Here is a 22,303-nt window from a genome sequence, read left to right on the forward strand (position 1 = left end):
ATATAAATTAATAAAAATAAAAAATAAAAATTTGTGTTAAACTTACTGATTATGATATTCTGCCGTTCTAGAACAACGCTTTGAGGTAAATCCGCATCGCCAGTTTCGTATGCATATTTCTCCAGATCTTCCAGTTGTGATTTCAGTTGGCTAATTAAATCCCTCTGTTTTGATCTTTGCAATGCCATTTTTGATTCAAGTTCTGCATCGTTCAGTTCTCCAAAATTCTGTTATTTCAAAGACTTGTTAAAATTTAAAGCTTTTTAAAAATATGTGTTTTCTCTAAAAAAAAGTAAAATACAGAAAATTACTGAAAATCCATAACATACACTATTTCTGCCGGAAGTGGGTGTAGACGATCTGCTGTCGAATCCAAAATGATTCGGAACGTCAGGAATTCCTCTAAATGCAAATTCTTCTAACTCCTTGAGCAAGCTTTCTTTTCTCTCGGTTGGCGCATCTACTATTTGGCGAAGTCGGAATTGAACCTGGAGAAATGAAAATGTTTAAATTTTATTATAAAAAAAGTTAGGATTTATATAAAATAACACTTCCTTGTCGAAAAATCCATCTTTACTTTCTTTTGTGGGTTTTATTTTCCGGGTCGCCGAAACACTTCATTTTCAAAATTCCCTCAATTTTCTCAAAAATAAATATTAATGGTATGCCAGAAAATACGAATTTTCAACCAAAGAAAGGAATTTTGAACAAAAATGATGAATTTTAAATCAAAAACAATTTGATTCATTAAAAAAAAACGAATTTTAAACAAAATAGTTGAATCCTTAACGAAAGAAATGTATTTTCAATCATGAACATTATTTGTAAGCAAAAAAAAAACGAACTTTCAATAAAATAGTTACATTTTTAACCTAAGAGATGAATTTTAAACTAAAATGATGAATCATCAGCTAAAAAAAAATTACTTTTTAGCACAGTAGTTCAAATTTTAACCAAGCAGTTGAATATACAACCAAAAAAAAATATTACACAAAAAAAGTATAATAGTCGAAACTTGAATCCAAAATTTTTTTATTTTGAATCAAAAAATGTTTAATTAATTTGAAAAAAAACTCATTTTGAACAAAACAGTTGAATCCTTAACATAAAAGATGTATTTTCAAACATAAATATTAATGGTATGCCAGAAAATACGAATTTTTAACAATCTAGTTACATTTTCAACCAAACAGATAAATTTACACTAAAATGATGAATTTTAAATCAAAAACTGTTTAATAGATTAAAAAACAGTTTTAAACAAAATAGTTGAATCCTTAAAGAAAAAAATGTATGTCCAACCATAAATATTATTTTTAAGCAAAAAAAAAAAGAATTTTCAACAAAACAGTTACATTTTCAACCAAACAAATAAATTTTAAAATAAAATAATGAATTTTAAATCAAAAAATGTTTAATTTATTAAAAAAAAAGAGTTTTACACAAAATAGTTGAATCCTTAAAGAAAAAAGTATATTTCCAACCATTAATATTATTTTTAAGAAAAAAAAAACAAATTTTCAACAAAATATATACATTTTTAACCAAACAGATAAATTTTAAACTAAAATGATGAATTTTAAATCAAAACCTGTTTAATTAATTTTAAAAAACGAGTTTAAAAAAAAATAGTTGAATCCTTAAAGAAAAAAATGTATTTCAAACCATGAATATTATTTTTAAGCAAAAAAAAAAGAATTTTCAACAAAACAGTTACATTTTCAACCAAACAAATAAATTTTAAAATAAAATAATGAATTTTAAATCAAAAAATGTTTAATTCATTAAAAAAAAGAGTTTCACACAAAATAGTTGAATCCTTAAAGAAAAAAGTGTATTTCCAACCATTAATATTATTTTTAAGCAAAAAAAAAACAAACGAATTTTTAACAAAATATATACATTTTTGACCAAACAGATAAATTTTAAACTAAAATGATGAATTTTAAATCAAAAACTGTTTAATTAATTTTAAAAAAACGAGTTTTAAACAAAATAGTTGAATCCTTAAAGAAAAAAATGTATTTCAAACTATGAATATTATTTTTAAGCAGAATAAAAAGAATTTTTAACAAATTAGTTACATTTTCAACCAAAAAAATTAATTTTAACTCAAAAACGGTTTAATTCATTTTAAAAAACGAGTTTTAAACAAAATAGTTGTATCCTTAAAGAAAAAAATGTATTTCAAACCAAGAATATTATTTTTAAGCAAAAAAAAAGAATTTTTAACAAAATAGTTACAATTTGAACCAAACAAATAAATTTTTTAACTAAAATGATGAATTTTAAATCAAAAATTGTTTAATTCATTTAAAAAAAAAAACAATTTTGAACAAAATAGTTGAATCCTTAACGAAAGAAATGTATTTTCAATCATGAATATTATTTGTAAGCAAAAAAAAACGAACTTTCAATAAAATAGTTACATTTTTAACCAAGAAGATGAAATTTGAACAAAATAGTAGAATCCTTAACAAAAAAAATGTATTCTCAACCATGAATAATAAATGTATGCCAGAAAATGCGAATTTTTAACAAAAAATAGTTACATTTTCATCCCAAATGATGAATTTTAAATAAAAAACGGTTTAATTCATTAATAAAAAACAATTTTTGAACAAAATAGTTGAATCCTTAACCAAAGAGATGTATTTTTAACCATAAATATTAATTGTATGGCGTAAATGCGAATTTTCAACCAAACAGTTGTATTTTCAATAGTTGATTTTTAAACAAGAGAGCTGAATTTTCAACTAAAATGATGAAATATTCAACTGGATTAATAGTTAAATTATCATTTTTTAACCAAAGAGATGAAGTTTGAACTAAAATGATAAATTTTAAATTAAAAAATGTTTAAGTAATTTAAAAAAAAAACGAATTTTGAACAAAATAGTTAAATCCTTAACGAAAGAAATGTATTTTCAACCATGAATATTATTTGTAAGCTAAAAAAAACGAATTTTCAATCAAATAGTTACACTTTCAACCAAACAGATAAATTTTAAACGAAAATGATGAATTTTAAATCAAAAACTGTTTAATTAATTTTAAAAAACGAGTTTTAAACAAAATAGTTGAATCCTTAAAGAAAAAAATGTATTTCAAACCATGAATATTATTTTTAAGCAGAATAAAAAGAATTTTTAACAAATTAGTTACATTTTCAACCAAAAAAGTAAATTTTAAATCAAAAACTGTTTAATTCATTTTAAAAAACGAGTTTTAAACAAAATAGTTGTATCCTTAAAGAAAAAAATGTATTTCAAACCAAGAATATTATTTTTAAGCAAAAAAAAAAAGAATTTTTAACAAAATAGTTACAATTTCAACCAAACAAATAAATTTTTAACTAAAATGATGAATTTTAAATCAAAAATTGTTTAATTCATTTAAAAAAAAACAATTTTGAACAAAATAGTAGAATCCTTAACGAAAGAAATGTATTTTCAATCATGAATATTATTTGCAAGCAAAAAAAAACGAACTTTCAATAAAATAGTTACATTTTTAACCAAGAAGATGAAATTTGAACAAAATAGTAGAGTCCTTAACGAAAAAAATGTATTCTCAACCATGAATAATAAATGTATGCCAGAAAATGCGAATTTTTAACAAAAAATAGTTACATTTTCAATCAAAATGATGAATTTTAAATAAGAAAACGGTTTAATTCATTAATAAAAAACGATTTTTAAACAAAATAGTTGAATCCTTAATCAAAGAGATGTATTTTTAACCATAAATATTAATTGTATGGCGTAAAAGCGAATTTTCAACCAAACAGTTGTATTTTCAATAGTTGATTTTTAAACAAGAGAGCTGAATTTTCAACTAAAATGATGAAATATTCAACTGGATTAATAGTTAAATTATCATTTTTTAACCAAAGAGATGAAGTTTGAACTATAATGATAAATTTTAAATTAAAAAATGTTTAAGTAATTAAAAAAAAAAAAAACGAATTTTGAACAAAATAATTAAATCCTTAACGAAAGAAATGTATTTTCAACCATGAATATTATTTGTAAGCTAAAAAAAACGAATTTTCAATCAAATAGTTACACTTTCAACCAAAGAGATGAATTTTAAACTAAAATGATGAATCTTCAGCTAAAAAAATTACTTTTTAGCACAGTAGTTCAAATTTTAACCAAGCAGTTGAATATGCAACCAAACAAAATTATTACACAAAACAAAATATAATAGTCGATACTTCAATCCAAATTTTTTTAATTTTGAATCAAAAAATGTTTAATTAATTTAAAAAAAAAATGTATTTTGAACAAAATCGTTGAATCCTTAACATAAAACATGTATTTTCAAACATAAATATTAATGGTATGCCAGAAAATACGAATTTTCAACAAAATAGTTACATTTTCGATCAAAGAGATGAATTTTTAACAAAAATGATGAATTTTAAATCAAAAAATATTTAATTAATTTTAAAAGCAACTCATTTTGAACAAAATAGTTTAATCCTTAACCAAAAAGATGTATTTTCAAACATAAATATTAATGGTATGCCAGAAAATATGAATTTTTAACAATCTAGTTACATTTTCAACCAAACAAATAAATGTACACTAAAATGATGAATTTTAAATCAAAAACTGTTTAATAGATTAAAAAACAGTTTTAAACAAAATAGCTGAATCCTTAAAGAAAAAAATGTATTTCCAACCATTAATATTATTTTTAAGCAAAAAAAAATGAATTTTCAACAAAATAGTTACATTTTCAACCAACCAAATAAATTTTAAACTAAAATGATGAATTTTAAATCAAAAACTGTTTAATAAATTAAAAAACGATTTTTAAACAAAATAGTTGAATCCTTAAGGAAAAAAATGTATTTCCAACCATGAATATTATTTTTAAGCAAAAAAAAAAGAATTTTCAACAAAATAGTTACATTTTTAACCAAACTAAAATGATTAATTTTAAATCAAAAATTGTTTAATTCATTTTTAAAAAAAACGAATTTTGAATGAAATAGTTGAATCTTTAAAGAAAAAAATGTATTTCCAACCATGAATATTATTTTTAAGCAAAAAAAAAAAAAGATTTTTCAACAAAATAGATACATTTTCAACCAAACAAATAAATGTACACTAAAATGATGAATTTTAAATCAAAAACTGTTTAATAGATTAAAAAACAGTTTTAAACAAAATAGCTGAATCCTTAAAGAAAAAAATTTATTTCCAACCATTAATATTATTTTTAAGCAAAAAAAAATGAATTTTCAACAAAATAGTTACATTTTCAACCAACTAAATAAATTTTAAACTAAAATGATGAATTTTAAATCAAAAACTGTTTAATAAATTAAAAAACGATTTTTAAACAAAATAGTTGAATCCTTAAGGAAAAAAATGTATTTCCAACTATGAATATTATTTTTAAGCAAAAAAAAAGAATTTTCAACAAAATAGTTACATTTTTAACCAAACTAAAATGATTAATTTTAAATCAAAAATTGTTTAATTCATTTTTTAAAAAAACGAATTTTGAATGAAATAGTTGAATCTTTAAAGAAAAAAATGTATTTCCAACCATGAATATTATTTTTAAGCAAAAAAAAAAAAGATTTTTCAACAAAATAGATACATTTTCAACCAAACAAATAAATGTACACTAAAATGATAAATTTTAAATCAAAAACTGTTTAATAGATTAAAAAACAGTTTTAAACAAAATAGCTGAATCCTTAAAGAAAAAAATTTATTTCCAACCATTAATATTATTTTTAAGCAAAAAAAAAAATGAATTTTCAACAAAATAGTTACATTTTCAACCAACTAAATAAATTTTAAACTAAAATGATGAATTTTAAATCAAAAACTGTTTAATGAATTAAAAAACGATTTTTAAACAAAATAGTTGAATCCTTAAGGAAAAAAATGTATTTCCAATCATGAATATTATTTTTAAGCAAAAAAAAAAAGAATTTTCAACAAAATAGTTACATTTTTAACCAAACTAAAATGATTAATTTTAAATCAAAAATTGTTTCATTCATTTAAAAAAAAAAAAACGAATTTTGAATGAAATAATTGAATCTTTAAAGAAAAAAATGTATTTCCAACCATGAATATTATTTTTAAGCAAAAAAAAAAAAGATTTTTCAACAAAATAGATACATTTTCAACCAAACAAATAAATTTGAAATTAAAATGATGAATTTTAATTAAAAAATTGTTTAATTCATTTAAAAAAAAAACGAATTTTGAACAAAATAGTTGAATCTTTAAAGAAAAAAATGTATTTCCAACCATGAATAATAATTGTATGCCAGAAAGTACGAATTTTAACAAAAAATAGTTATATTTTCAACAAAAATGATGAATTTTAAATAGAAAACGGTTTAATTCATTAAAAAAAACGACTTTTGAACAAAATAGTTGAATCCAGAGAGCTGAATTTTCAACTAAAATTATGAAATATTCAACTAAAATAATAATTAAATTATCATTTTCAAACGAAGAGATGAGTCTTGAACTAAAACGATTAATTTTAAATTAAAAAATGTTTAAGTAATTTAAAAAAAAAAGAATTTTGAACAAAATAGTTGAATCCTTTACGACAAAAATGTATTTTCAACCACGAATATTAATTGTATGCCAGAAAATATAAATTTTCAACAAAATAATTACATTTTTAACCAAGAAGATGAATTCTGAACTAAAATGATGAATTTTAAATAAAAAATGGTTTAACTCATTTTAAGAAAAAAAAACTAATTTTGAACAAAACAGTTGAATCCTTTACCAAAAAGATGTGTTTTCAACAATAAATATTACTTGTATGAAAAAAATACGAATTTTCAACTAAAGTTAAATTTTCAACCAAAAAGATGAATTTTGAACTAAAATGATGAGTCAACTGAAAAAAATTACTTTTTAGCACAGTAGTTCAAATTTTAACCAAGCAGTTGAATATACAACCAAAAAAATTATTACATAACAAAAAATATAATAATTGATACTTCAATCGAATTTTTTTTTATTTTGAATCAAAAAATGTTTAATTAATTTAAAAAAACTAATTTTGAACAAAATAGTTGAATCCTTTACCAAAAAGATATGTTTTCAAATATAAATATTAATCGTATGATAAAAATTAAGAATTTTTCAACTAAATAATTACATTTTTAACCAAAAAGATGAATTTTGAACTAAAATGATGAATTTTAAATAAAAAATGGTTTAATTCATTTTAAGAAAAAAACAAACTTTTAACAAAATAGTTGAATCTTTAACCAAAAATATGTATTTTCAACTATGAATATTAACTGTATGCCAGAAAATACGAATTTTCAACAAAATAGTTACATTTTCAACCAAAAAGATGAATTTTGAACAAAAATGATGAATTTTACATAAAAAACGGTTTAATTCATTTAAAAAAAAAAAAGAATATTGAAGAAAATAGTGGAATCCTTAACGAAAAAAATGTATTTTCAACCATGAATATTAACTGTATGCCAGAAAATGGGAATTTTCAACAAAATGGTATTTTGCACTAAGATGATGAATCGTCAACTAAAAAAATTACCTTTCAGCACCGTTGTTCAAATTTTAACTAAGCAGTTGAATATACAACAACAAAAAATTATTACATAACAAAAAATATTTTTGAACAAAATAGTTGAATCCTTAACCAAAAATATGTATTTTCAACGATAAATATAAATTGTATGACAAAAAATACGAATTTTCAACTAAATAGTTATATTTTCAATGGTTGATTTTTAAACCAGAAAGATGAATTTTCAACGAAAATTATAAAAAATTCAATTGGAATAATAATTACAGTTACAGTATAAACAAAAAAATTACTTTCAACCAAAAAAAAAAAAACAAATAACAATTTCCACAGATTAGATCAATTTTCAGCAAATATTTATTTATTATCCGAAGGAAAAACCATTTATCACTCAAATAGCTCATATTTCATCCAAACAAATGAATTTCTAATTAAAATTACATATTTATTTATAATTTTATTTCGAACCTAAAAGATGAATTTTCAACTAAATTCATAAATATCTAACCGAAAAGAAAAATTTTTAAACAAGAAGATAAACTTGCAAAAAAAAGACAATTTTCTACCAAAAACAATCGAGTTTTAACCAAACACATGTATTTTCAACAAAATAGTGGAATTGTCAATTAAAAAAGCAAATTTTGATCCAAACTGATGAATTTTCAACTAAAATGATTAATTTTATTGCTAAAGATTCATTTTCAACCGAGAAGAATATATTTTTGACATAAAAAGGCGAATTTTTCACAAAATATATAAATTTTTAAATTACTTGTTTAATTTCTAAATATATAAATAAAAATCCAATAATAAATTATGATTTAATTAAAGTAAACTAAGATAATCAGAAAAAAAATTCAAATGTAGATAAAGTAGAAATACTTTTCCTAAATTGACTAAAATTATTAATATAATGAAAACTTGAAATTTACTGCGATCAGAAGTGAATTCCCGGTTGAAAAAATTTAATTCTCGGTCATTTTCCGATCATTTTCCGGTTCGAGTTTTAAAGAATTTTCTTTAATTTCTCAAGTTTATAGAGGAGTTCATAGGATTTTTAAGATTATATGATGTTTTAAAAGAATGTTTAAAACTTTTTTAAGTTTTGAACAGATTGTAAAATATTTCAAGGTATTTTCCAAGATTTTCAATTTTTTGAAAGATTTGAGGATATGTAAAAAAATTGCAAAGAAGTTTCCATATATCTAAATAATTTGAAGTGATTTCAAAGGATTTTAAAAACTTTAAACAAAATTTATGTGATTTTAAATCTTTTCCTTTTTAGCACAGTAGTTCAAATTTTAACCAAGCAATTGAATATAAAACCAAAAAATGTATTAGACAAGAAAAAATACAATAGTTGATACTTCGATCCAAAATTTTTTTATTTTGAATCAAAATTTTTTTAAATGATTAGAAAAAAACGAATTTTGAACAAAATAATTGATTCCTTAACCAAAAAGATGTATTTTCAACTAAAATAATGAATTTTTAACCAAATCAGTACATTTTTAAGAAAGTAGTTTAACTATTATTCTAGAAGTGGCATTTTCAAAAAAAAGGTGAATTCTTGACGAAAAATAAACTAGTTAATATTTAAAGTAAAAACTATTCTAATTTTAAATCAAAAAGGTTTGAATTCATTTAAAGAGCCGAATTTTCAACATAATTCTTGTATTTCCAACGAGAAAATTATTGAGAAACTTCTTTTTTTACAGAATTTTACAATATTTTAGGAAAAATTAGAGTAATTTTAAAGGATATTTATGACTTTTTAGAGCCTGACATTTTTTAAAAATATTTTATTAATTTAAAAAAAAAAACTTTCAATTTAAAATTATTTTTAACCTACTCAAAAATTCTTAAGTATCTTTTGAGCTGACTCGAATCATGCCTAAAACTGTCATAAAATTTTCCAAATTCGTTTTTGACAATTTTGGATATCTTTTGTAAAGTTTAAATTTTTTTAGAAATATTGTTGAATAATCTTTAAAAAACTTCATAGGGCTAAGTCAAAATCTTCAAAAAACTACAATCTGTTTTTAGTTTCTTAATTTTTGTCAAATTTTAACCTATTTTTAACATTTTTTTAAAAATTCTTAATATTTTTATTAATTATTCGAATTTTTCCTCCAATTTTGAAAAGGTTCTGCAAAATTAAAAAAATTGTCTTACAATCTTCCAGATTCTTTTTTGACAATTTAAAAAATATTTTATAATTTTTTTTTAATCTTTTGAAATACTCGATTGAAATCAACTTTTTAGAATAGAAAATGATTTAAGATGTTCATCGAAATCTTAAAAAAAAGTTTGCATTCTCTGGAAACCTTTCAAAATTCCTAAAAAGCTTTCTAAACTTTTTGTTGTAAATCTTCAAAAATCTACAATTTGTTTCAAAGTGTTAAAATCTTTTTAAATTTAAGATTATTGTTGTGATTTTTCAAAAATAGTCTTGCAAAATTGAAAAATATCGCTTCACGATTAACTACATTCTTTTCCAAAATTGAAGGGAATAATTTGAAATGTTTAAAAATATGTTCTTAAAATAAAAAATAAATTTTTATTTTGCCTGGTATCACAAGAAAAAAATTTTATTACTTGAAATAACAAATTTCAAATTTTTTATTAGTTTAGAATCTCTTTGAAAGTGTGAAAAAATTTACAAATTATAATGTGGTCGAAAAATTTTAGGGACATAATTATTTCCAAATATTAAAAAAAATTACAATGGAAATATTTTCTTCTAGAAATCAATTTCTGGAATTAAAATCCCTCATTTGAGCAAATCCATGTCAAATCATTTGAATAATTTGAGCTATTCTTAGTAATTTTGATAAAAATTCTAGTATCCGTTCTCTTAGGTATAATAATAAAATAATTTTTGTCGTTTTATTTATATTAAGGTGCTCTTTTTTAATTATTCTTAATAAGACACAGTTAATAAGGGAAATGCGAAGAATTCGATGAGATTCATAAAAATTCGAGGTGGATTAAAAACTAATTAAAGTAAATTGAAAATAATTCAAACATATGAAAAAGTAATTTTACGCACTTAAATCAAAACTAAATTTGTATTTACTGTAAATTACTATAATCGATTACAATCTTTTTGAAAATTTGAAATCCCTTCAAATTATTGAAAATTCTTTGGAATATTTTAAAATACCCGAAAATCTTACAACATTTTTGGAATCAATTGAAACTTTTTAAAGCTTTTGGAAATCGTTTGCAATTTTTAAAAATACCCGAAAATCTTTTAATTCCTTTAGAATATCTTCAAATTGTTGATTTTTTTAAACTGAATTTTCTTTTATTTACTTATTTTTTATTTACCTGAGCAAAGTGGGTTGTTAATGCGATCAACGACGAATTGAGCGTCTCTTGTTCCTCTTCTAAGATTCTCAGCCTTTCCATGTCATAAGGCAAACTGAATCAGAAGAAAACATTTTACAAAGAATACTAAAGACATTAAATATTATAATAAATAAGAAATAAATAAACAGGGTATCTTCTGAAACCCTGAAAAATTCCCTGACAATCAAGTATTTCTCATTTTTTTAAACAATCGAATTCGAACATGAATAGAATTTCGAGAGTTTTTTATAAATCATGTTTTTTCAGTTTTTGTAAATATGTAAATGTGTAAAAATAGTACCATTAATATGTAAAATTAAATAACTTTTTTTTATTTGAGAAAGTAACTAATTTATTTAATTTAGAAAGGATTGAAACAATCAATACAAAAAAATAATAAATGATTTCTGGAATTTGTCATTAAATTACATGGATTTCAATAATAATTTAAACAAATTTTTATTTTATCTTCATATGCTTCAAATTTAGTGCATATTTAAGAAAAATTAATGTAGGTGCTAAATTAAATTCATTTTAAAACGTTTCAAATTTCTAACTCTTCAAGACAAAATATTGCTTTTTCAACAATAAAAAATAAATTTTCAACTAAAATCATTAATTTTCAACGAAAATGACGAATCTTTAAGTGGAATAATTGAATTTTCAATCAGAAAGGTCCATTTTCAAACCAAAAAGGTGAATTTTTAACTAACAAATATCGATTTTCAACCAAAAAGTAGAAGAGTAAATATTTCCGTTAAAAAAAAAATCATTTTCTACGAAAAAAAAACCAATTGTTCACAAAATAGTAAAATTTGCAATCAAAGTGATGAATTTTCAATTAACAGGATGAATCTTTAACTGAAATAATTGAATTATCAACCAGAAGGATAAATTTTTAACAAAATAGTTCATTTTTCAACCAAGTAGTTTAATTTCTTTACTTTAATCTTTAACGGAAATAATCAAATTTTCACGCTAAAAAGGTGAATTTAAATATAAAAAATATCAATTTTCAACCAAGAAATAGAAGAGTTAAATGATCCGTTTAAAAAAAATAATTTTCTACAAAAAAAAAACAATTTTTAACAAAATAGTAAAATTTGCAATCAAAGTGATGAATTTTAAACTAAAACTGAAATAATTGAATTTTCAACCAAAAGGACACATTTTTAACAAAATAGTTCAATTTCAACCAAATAGTTTAATTTTTAACTAAAATGGTGAATCTTTAATGGAATTAATCAAATTTTCAAGCTAAAAAGTTGAATTTTTAACTAACAAATATCAATTCTCAACCAAAAAAATAGAAAAGTTAAATTTTCCGTTAAAAAAATAATTGTCGAAAATAAAAAAACGAATTTTGAAAAAAATAGTTCAGTTTTCAAACAAAGTGATACATTTTCAAATAAAATTATGAATCTTAACTGAAATATTTGCATTTTCAAACTAGCAGATTAATTGTTATCACAAAAGTAAAGTTTATGCTAAACCAAAGAGATGAATTCTCAAATTAAATTATGGAAAATTTAAAAGGAATTATTTAATTTCCAGATCAAAAAATTAATTTTTAACAAACAACAAACTAAGAGGGAGAGAAATTTTTACCAATTATTTTATTTTTAATCTAAAATAATGATTTTCTAACTAAACTGGTGCATCTTTGAAAGGAATACTTGAAATTTCAACCTGAAAGAAAATTTTTTTACCAAAGAAGATCATTTTTTAACAATTAAAGAAAGAATTTTTAGCCAAACAGTTAAATTTTCAACAACGTTGATAAATTTTCAACTAAAATATGTAAATTTTCAAAAAAGGAACAAATTTTTAACAGACATTTATTTTTTCAACTAAAAACTTGAATTTTCAACTAAGAAGATGAATTTTAAACTAAACAGAGAATAGTTCATTTTTCAGGTAAAAAACTAATTTCAATCCAAGAATAAAACAAATTTTCAACGAAATAAATGCACTTACATCTAAAATAGATACATTTTTAACTGAAAATTCAATTTTCAGTACAAACATTAATATTTAAACAAATAAAATAAATTTCAACTAAAATAAATAATGTCAAACAAATCTGATTTTTTAAGCAATTTCAAGGAAAAATTCGAATTTTTAACTAAAAAAGATTTCTCACTTAAGAAGGAGAAAAAATTTCAAAAAAACTATTGAAATTTTACGTAAAAAGATGAATTTTCAACCAAGATGAATATGAAAAAAAAAATTTCAACGAGACATATAATTTTTCAACCAAAATCTTGAATTTTTAACTAGATAGATCAATTTTAAACGAAAAATAGAATAGTTAATTTTTCAGCTGAAAAAAAATAATTTCAAACTAAAAATAAAACGAATTTTTAACAAAATAGTAAAATTTGCAATCAAAGTGGTGAATTTTCCACTAAAAGGATGAATCTTTAACTGAAATAATTGAATTTTCAACCAAAAGTATACATTTTTAACAAAATAGTTCATTTTTTTAACCAAGTAGTTTAATTTTTAACTAAAATTGTGACTCTTTAAATAACAAATATCAATGTTGAACCAAAAGGTAGAATAGTTCAATTTTCCGTTAAAAAAATAATTTTGAACCAAAAAAAAAGAATTTTTAACAAAATAGTGCATTTTTCAAACAAAGTGATAAATTTTCAACTGAAATTATGAATCTTAACTGAAATATTTGCATTTTCAAACAATAAGATTAATTTTTCACTAAAAAAATACAATTTAAAAAAAAATTAATTATTCATCATGTGAAGTTTTAAACAACATACATAAATTTCTAACTGAAAAAGATAAATCTTCCACCTAAAAATTGAATAGTTCAATTTTCATTTTAAAAAGTTCACGCTAAGCTAAAGATATGAATTCTCAAATAAAATGATTCAACATTTAATAGGAATTATTTAATTTTCAGATCCAAAAATTAGTTTTTAACAACAAAAAATAATTTTAAAAAAAGAACACTTGAATTTAACCAAAAATACAAATTTTCAACTAAGAAAAATGTATCAGTCAAGAGGGAGACAAATTTTCAACCAAATATTTTAATTTTCAACTAAAATCATGATTTTTTAACTAAACTGGTGAATCTTTAAAAGGGATAATTGAATTTTTAACCAGAAAGACAAATTTTTAACTAAAAAAGATCAATTTTAAACCAGAAATGAAATAGCTACATCCTTAGTTAAAAATATAATTATCAACCAAGAAAAAAAAAATTCCAACAAAATAGTTAAATTTTTAACTGAAGTGACGAATTTCAGCTAAAAAAAAATCAATTTTCAACCAAAAATGGAAGAGTTAAATTTTCCATTAAGAAATTAATTTTCAATAAAAAAACAATCCTTTTTGCAAAATAGTTCAATTTTCAATCAAAGTGGTGAATTTTCAACCCAAATGATGAACCTTTAACTGGAATAGTTGAATTTTCTACCAAAAATGACGATTTCTCAACAAATTACATCAATTTTTAACCAAATAGTAGTTGAATATTCAACAAAAATATAAATTTTTAACAGAATATTTTCATGTTTTGCCAAAGAAATTAATTTTGAACCAAAAATATAAAGGTTCAACTGATGATATAACCTCTCTATAAATAAAAAATGTCAACAAAATAGATGAATTTTCATCTAAAACAGATATATTTTTAACTTAAAATAGAATAGTTAATTTTTCCGTAGAAAAATTAATTTTTAACCAAATAAAATAAATTTCAACCAAGTGGATAAATTTTCGACGAAACAGGAGACTTTTAACACAATAATATTGAATTTCTATCAAAAAATATAATTTTTCGGAAAAAATTGGAAGAGGTACATTTGCAACTAAAAATGGAATACATAGTTTAATGTAAAAAAAACTAACTTTCAACCAAAAAAATGAATTTTTAACCCAAAAGATAAATTTTCAGAGAAAAAATGGAATTTTCAGCTAAGAAAGATTTTTAAGTCAGTGCAAAAAAAAACTAAAATTCTACCAATCAAATTCATTTTGAGCCAAAAAGATACATTTTTAATACAAAATTCGAATTTTCAACTAAAAAAGATTTTTCAGTCAAGAGGGAGAAAAAATTTCAAAAAAAACTATTGAAATTATAAGCAAAAATATCAATTTTCAACTAAGAAGATAAAATTTAAACTATAAATAGAATAGTTAATTCTCCAGCAAAAAAAAAATAATTTCAAACCAAAAATAAAACGAATTTTCAACAAGATAGTTAAATTTAGGAATATGAAGGTACTTTCACAAATGAATAAACATTGTTATTCAATTTTATGGTACGAATTAAACAACATTTAACGTTCTGAAAAAGTTTCTCTGGCATTTCCAGATTTTTCGAGATACTCAAGATGAGTAGACACCCTGATAAGGATATGTGAATAATATTTTCTCTTTTAAATACTCACTTTTCTAGCGAATGATTATATTTGAATTCGCCCTTATATTCATCCTTATATTCGTCCTTAAATTCTTTAAATTCATTATCTCCATCATTCGCACCGACAGGAGCCCATCTTTCACCAAAAGGTTTCTCGCTTTCATCGGAATTAGAAAAATCATCATTTTCACCAGGCTTTAACAACTCTTCCCCGGGTTTCAGCAACTCGTTCGATAACTCGCTCATTTTTCTCTCTAGTTTTATTTCCTTCAGTTTTGTTTCCGAAAGGTACTCCAGGTTAAAATCCTCCATTTTCATGTATTTTTTCACTCGATTTGCCATAAACACTCGCGTATTTCCACTACCGAAAAAAACCCGCCCAACTGTTTCCAGATATTCTCACCGAAAAAATGATCCATTGTGTTTTAACCGAAAATATTTCATTCTGCGAAAGAACGAGGGTTTCTATCACAGTTTTTATCGTTCATCAAGGTCTTCCAGTGTTCCATTGACATCTGTCACTTTAATCCATAATTAACTTCTGCGCACGTGTAAATCCTGTGACGTCAATGGTCGATTCGAATTAATAATTTGCTCCGACTTGCATTTATCTTTTAAAAATAGGGCGAAATAGCTCTTTCTTTGAAAATTTACAATTTTGAAAAATATTATTAATTTAAGTTATTCAAATTATTGAAAATAGTCTCAATGAAGAAACCCATTCATAATTTAAGGAATATTCCTACATATGAAGTACACGCGTGCGTGTGACGTCTGTGACGTTTGTGACGGAGCACATGTGTGACAACCTAACCTAACAAAAAATCGAACTTTTCTGCTTTTTTGTGTTAATTAGAAGATTTTTCAAATGTAATTCAGCGTGTTGATTTTGACGAATTATAATATTGTTTTTTGAATCTCAATAAGTTTTAATAAATATGTCGCGAATGCTGCTAAGAAAATTAGTGAAACGAATTAAAGAAGTTAGAAAAGTCAGTACTTGGTCGCCTCTGGCTACTTCTTTTAATTCCAAAGGTGCAGAAAAACACGGATTTAAATTGTCAGGAAAGCAAACTGTAAGTATAAATTCTCCTGATTATTAAAAAATTATTTCAAGAAAAGTGCACTTTATTCGTCTTTGTCATCATTTTCTAATTTGACATAACCTAGAAATTCAATAGTGAAGTTAATGTATTTAAAAAACATACGTTGTTATTGTTTTTCCTAGTATATTTTATTGTTCATTTGAAAAAAAGTTTTGATTTTTTATATAATTGATTGAGTGTGCTAAAAGTTTTAAATTCTTGAGTGAAAGCATTTTTTCAGGTTATTCCAATTATAACATTTTCAAATTATCAAATGTGCGTGTATTTTTGTTTAAGTAATTCAAATCTGAAAGCTTTCACATATGAAATGTTTATTTCTTCTTATTTTAAGGGTGGCGCAGCAAAATGAAGCAACCCAAATTTGATCGAAAGGAGATTATTAGATAGAAAATTCGAAATAATTAAAACACATTTGAAAATCGAATTGTTTGTTATTTAAAAGTGTCAAAAAATGTTGATCTTTTTTCAGACTCAATTAAAAAAATCGAAAGGAAAGGTTGAATACTGTGGAATATAAAACTTAGAATCATAGCGTTTTTTTGTGTTTTCATTTTTAATTATTTGTTAAAGATTCCAAAAATGAATCAATTAAAATTGAAAAATGTCAAAAATAAATACTAATTCGACATGTAGTATTTAAAATTAATTAATTAGAATCCAAATATATAAAAATTAAACTCGCTGCAAATTGTTTTGTTTCAATTCCTAGGATTCTTGAGAAAATTGAAAAAGGTTTTTGAAAATTTCAGATATTTCGAAAAAGTATCTAGAAAATAATTAGGACAGTTTTTTTAATACAAAAATTAAGGACAAATTCAAGTGAGTTAAAAAGCTATTGAGGACTTTTTGAAGTATCGAATAAATTAAAAATCATTTTAGAAATTCTCGTAATTTTTCATACTTTAACTGTATTTTTAATCTTTTGAAAACCTCAAAAAAAATTTAATATCTTTTGAACTGAATTGAATAATTCATAAAATTTTGAGAAATATTGTAAACCTTAAAACGTTTAATTAATTACTTATTAAAAATTAAATAATGTAAAAACTTCGATATATGTTAGTTACAGCTTTAAAAAATGCGAATTCTCGACGAAAAATATAATAGAGGAAAATTACAAAAATAAATCATTTAAAATTGAAATATATTTAATTGGACGAAAATGAATAATAATTTTTCATGAATTGTTAAAAATTAAACTCGAAGAATATCAAATTGAAAGATTTGATAGATGCATAGTTTTAATTTTTTTTAAATAATTCTAAAATGTTACAAAATATTGAACATTTTAAACTGAAATTGAAAAAAAAATCGAATTGAAAGCCCTGAATTTGTGCAATGTCAAACATTAAAATTATAAAATAGCAATCTTGTTTTGCATTATTTTTTTAAAAAATTTAATTTTTATTATCTCAAAACTCCTTGATTTTTAGTTTATGATTAAATAAATTAATCATTTGAAATTGGAAACTATTTGAATAAAAAATTTCAAAAATTCATAATAATTCTATGTGAAGTGTTAAAAACTAAGAAATCAGAATCGAGATAAATAATAATTAAAGTATCTTAAAATTCCTTAGGTTCAGTTTTAGTCAGTTTTGAATTTAATAATTATAGATTACAATATTCTAAATTGTTTGGTTTCAAATGTAAATTCTGGTTTAAAATCTTTTTGGAAATCTTTGAATATCAAATTAAAAGCATTCATAATTGCTTCATTTTCAATTTATATATTTTTCACTTGAAATTGTTACAAAATATTGATAATTTCGAACACAAATTAAAAGAAAAACAATTTCGATTTGGAAGGATTGAAATTTAACAATGTAAAAAATCGGAATGTTCTTTTTTGTATTAATTATTTTTATTTTATATTCATTGAATTCTTATTAATTTTTATTTTTGTTTTGAAGATTTAAAATATCAATTAATTAAAATTGCAAAATATTTTATTGATAAATTTCGAAAGTGGATAATAGTTGTACATAAAGTGTCAACAATTAAACAATCAAAATCCATACATTTAAAAATTAAATTGTCTGAAAATTATTCTGTTTCAATTTTAGTCAATTTTAAATTTAATAATTTTAGATTTAAATCTTCTAAATTGCTTGGTTCCAATTTTTAATGTACAAACATCTTTGTTTTAAAAAAATTTTCCAAGTCGTAGAATATGAATTTGAAATTTTTTATTTGAAAATGTTACAAAATATTGAACATTTTAAACTCAAATTGTAAAAAATCGAATTAAAATATTAAAAATTGTGCAATTTAAAAACTGGAATCATAGCGTTCATTTTTTGTATTATTGTTTATAATTTTTTTAAAGGTTTCAAACATTTTTAAACTTTAAAAATTTCTAAATTTTCATGTTGAATTTTCCATTTTTCCCTCTCATAAGTTTTAATTTTGCAATTAAAATTGAAATGCTTGAACTAAAAAAAATGTGAAATTAACAATTTGAAAATTGTACATTTTAAAACTATTTAACTCAGTTTAAAGGTTGGATATTTTAAAGAGTTTAAGTATACAAATGTTTCAACAATACAATTCTTGGCACATAACATTTTTTTCTCTGTTAATATTTCCCGCTTAAAATATCTTTTTATTTTGAACACTTTTCTAAGAATAAATCAATTTGAAATATTTGTGATTGCAAGTTTTTTGTTTTGAACGGTGAAAATGATTGATGGGAAAATAATGTGTAAAAAAATAAAAATTTCGAATAACAATTTATAATATAAGAATATTATATTTTCTTAATTTTATTGGTTTTTAAGGTTATGTAAATATAATTTTCCTATAATTTTTTAGAAAATTTAAAAACGTTTTTAAGATTTTAGATAGGTCAAATTAAAATTTCAAAAAAGGTAATTTTTAACAAACAAAAAAATTCTACTAAAAAATATGAATTCTTAACGAAAAATACAATAGTTGATATTTCAATAAATAAGATTTATATATTTTCTTTAAATTGAATTCAGCTAAAAAAGACTGATGTTCAATAATATAGATGAATTTTCACAACAACAAAAATTTTTTAGTCAAGAAAGAAAAACCATTTATTAATATTTTAATTTGATTTGTTTTAAGCTTGTATCAATATAATTTTGCTATAATTCTAAAGAAAAATTAAAAAGATTTTCGAAGATTACAGGTATATTAAATCAAAATTTCAACAACAACAAAATAAGTAATTTCCAACCAGATAGTTGAATTTTCTACTAAAAATATGAATTCTCAGCGAAAAATGTATTATTTGATATTTCAACCAAAAATGCTTCAATTTTTGAATAAAGCCAGTGGATTTAAAATAAAAAAGACGAATTTTTAACAAAATAGTTGAATTTTCAGTGAGAAAAGATTTTTTTCGTCAGGAAACCAAATAATTTCAACCAAACTAGAATTTGAAGGAGAAAATAATTTGTAAAAATATGTTTTAATTTTATTTGTTTTGAAGGTTTTATAAATATAATTTCCCTAAGGTTCTAGAGAAAATTTAAAAAGTTTTTTGAGGGTTTTAGATAATTGAAATAAAAATGGTTCAAAAAAGTCCATTTTCAAACAGATAGTTGATGTTTTAACAAAAAATAATGCATTCTCAACGAAAAATGTAATAATTGATATTTCAGACCAAAGAAATTTATTTTTCAATATAAAAAAAAATTTAAATAAAATAAAAAAGATAAATTTTCAAAAAAATAGTTGAATTTTCAACCAGAAAAGTTTTTTTCGTCAGGAAAAAAATAATTTTAACCAAGTTAAAATTTGAAGGAGAAAATAAATTTTTTAAATATATTTTAATTTTATTTGTTCTTAAGGTTATATAAATATAATTTTCCTAAGAATCTAGAGATAAAATAAAATAAAAAGGACAAATTTTCAACAAAATATTTGAATTTTCAACCAAAAAAGATTTTTTAGTCGAGAAAGAAAAATAATGTCAACCAAATTATAACTTCAGTGGGAAAATAATTTGTAAAAACAAGATCAAAATTTCAAATAATTATTTATTTTTTAAGTTTATTTGTTTTCATGGTTATATAAATATAGTTTTTCTAGGTCTCTTGAGAAAATTTTAAAAAGTTTTTTTTGAAAATTTCAGATAATTTGAAAAAGTATGTAGAAAATTGTTAAGAAAGTTATTTTATACAAAAATATAGGACAAATTCGAGTTGGTTTAAAATATATTTACGGCTTGTCGAATCTTAGAACAAATTAAAATATATTTGTTAAATTTTCGGAATATTTCAAGTATCTTTTAAACTGAATCGAATTATTCATAAAATTTCGAAAAACCTTTCAAAATTTTTGTATTATCCTGAAACCTTTCAAAATCCATAAAAAGCTTCAAAATTTTATTTCGAAATATTTTGAAATTTGTTTTAAACTTTTGAATATTTTTTTTAATTATTCGATTTTTTTCTACAATGTTTAAAAAAGGCTTTAAATGATCAAAAGTTGTGTTAAAACCATCCATGAATTATTTACTAAAATAAAAATAATGTAAAAACATCATTATATACTAATTCACAATGTTTTAATGGTTTTATATAAATATTCCTAATGGTTTAAAATGTGATTTACATTTAAATCTAAGAAACAAGGCGGCACAGACTTTCTTTTTACAAGAATTTATCTATTTTTAATTGTTTGGAAGGATTCTTTTTTTAATATAAGACAAGTTTTCTTTAATTGTTTCTAGTAGTAGAAATATTTGTCTGTAAAGTAAGTAATATTTCTTGAAATTTTCATAATTTAAACAAAAAATTAGACATCAATTTGACCTCTCAATCTGAACTTTATCATTAAAAGAATTGAAGATAAAGAATTTCCTGTATTGTAAAAGTTTTGATGGTTAAAATTATACAAATAAAAATTTAAAAACTGTACAAAGTCGAGTTTTTGTTATAAAAAACCACCATATCGACCTCTAAAAGTTTGTTTTGTAATCTGGCAAAAATAGGAAATAATTTTTTCGCCAAAAGAAAGAAATTTCCGCGTTCTCTTAGAAAATCTAAAAAAAAGGATCGTATGAGTTATCATAATCAAAATAATAAAAAAATTAATTTACTGCTTTTAAGAAAAAGTTATATTTTTTGTAGGGATTATTTAGAATACCTGAACTAGAAAATGCAGAAGGTTTCGAAACACTCAAAAACTATGCGATCTCGCACGCAAATAATCTTATCGCAGAAGCTACTAGTTCAGATCGAAAAAGAAAAATGGTCGAAGTTTTCGACGAGCTTTCCGATACTTTGTGCAAAGTCGCAGACATGGCAGAATTCGTCAGGCTAGCTCATCCTGAAGTAGCTTTTGCAGTCGCTGCAGAAGATGCATGTTTGGCAATTAGTAGTATTGTTGAAAAGTAAGTGCCTAATTAAATTTAGACCCTAAATCATTCCAAATTACTCACGAAAATTTAGTTGAATTATATTTAAATCCTTAAATTTATACATTCCTTTTCAGATTAAACACGCATCGAAATCTGTATAATTCATTGTTGCATGTTGTTAAAAACGGAGACATTGAAAAAACAACAGAAATCGACAACCATGTCGCAGAATTATTTTTATTCGATTTCGAACAGAGTGGAATTCACCTTCCGGAAAAACAGAGACAAGAAGTTGTGGAACTAAATGACTACATCCTACAAGTAATTATTATTTTTTTCTATGACATTTTCTACCAATAAATTCGTGCGGTTATTTTACTTTTTTGAACGATGGCACTATTTTGCTACTATTTCGAAAAAATGACAATATTTCTTTATTTTTACTTGGAAAATATTTTTGAACTTTTTAATTACTAGGGAAAAAAATTTCATTTTAAATTAAAAATAGTACAAACAAAACAAAATACATAAATTTTTACCGAATAGTTGAATTTTCAAACC

The 22,303-nt window shown here is 21.9% G+C and overlaps 2 protein-coding genes across 3 annotated transcripts in view; one reads left to right on the forward strand and one right to left on the reverse strand.

Annotated features, from left to right (window-relative positions):
• LOC117174490 (RUN domain-containing protein 1) overlaps positions 1–15,791 on the reverse strand; it is a 36,569-nt gene extending 20,778 nt beyond the window's left edge. Inside the window, exons 1-4 of the mRNA XM_033363649.1 lie at positions 15,330–15,791; positions 10,891–10,984; positions 330–488; positions 47–227 (exon numbers count right to left, since the gene is read on the reverse strand). Coding sequence (XP_033219540.1) covers positions 47–227; positions 330–488; positions 10,891–10,984; positions 15,330–15,643 — 748 coding nt within the window. The 5' untranslated portion in view covers positions 15,644–15,791. The remainder of the gene's footprint in view (positions 1–46; positions 228–329; positions 489–10,890; positions 10,985–15,329) is intronic.
• A 306-nt stretch (positions 15,792–16,097) lies between these two features.
• LOC117174856 (mitochondrial intermediate peptidase) overlaps positions 16,098–22,303 on the forward strand; it is an 87,844-nt gene continuing 81,638 nt past the window's right edge. For both annotated transcript variants that reach the window (XM_033364253.1, XM_033364252.1), the window contains exons 1-3: positions 16,098–16,377; positions 21,513–21,775; positions 21,877–22,063. In XM_033364253.1, the coding sequence (XP_033220144.1) occupies positions 16,240–16,377; positions 21,513–21,775; positions 21,877–22,063 (588 nt within the window). In that variant the 5' untranslated portion in view covers positions 16,098–16,239. The remainder of the gene's footprint in view (positions 16,378–21,512; positions 21,776–21,876; positions 22,064–22,303) is intronic.

Source organism: Belonocnema kinseyi, chromosome 6 (assembly GCF_010883055.1).
Source record: "Belonocnema kinseyi isolate 2016_QV_RU_SX_M_011 chromosome 6, B_treatae_v1, whole genome shotgun sequence".
NCBI classification, from domain to species: Eukaryota; Metazoa; Arthropoda; class Insecta; order Hymenoptera; family Cynipidae; genus Belonocnema; species Belonocnema kinseyi.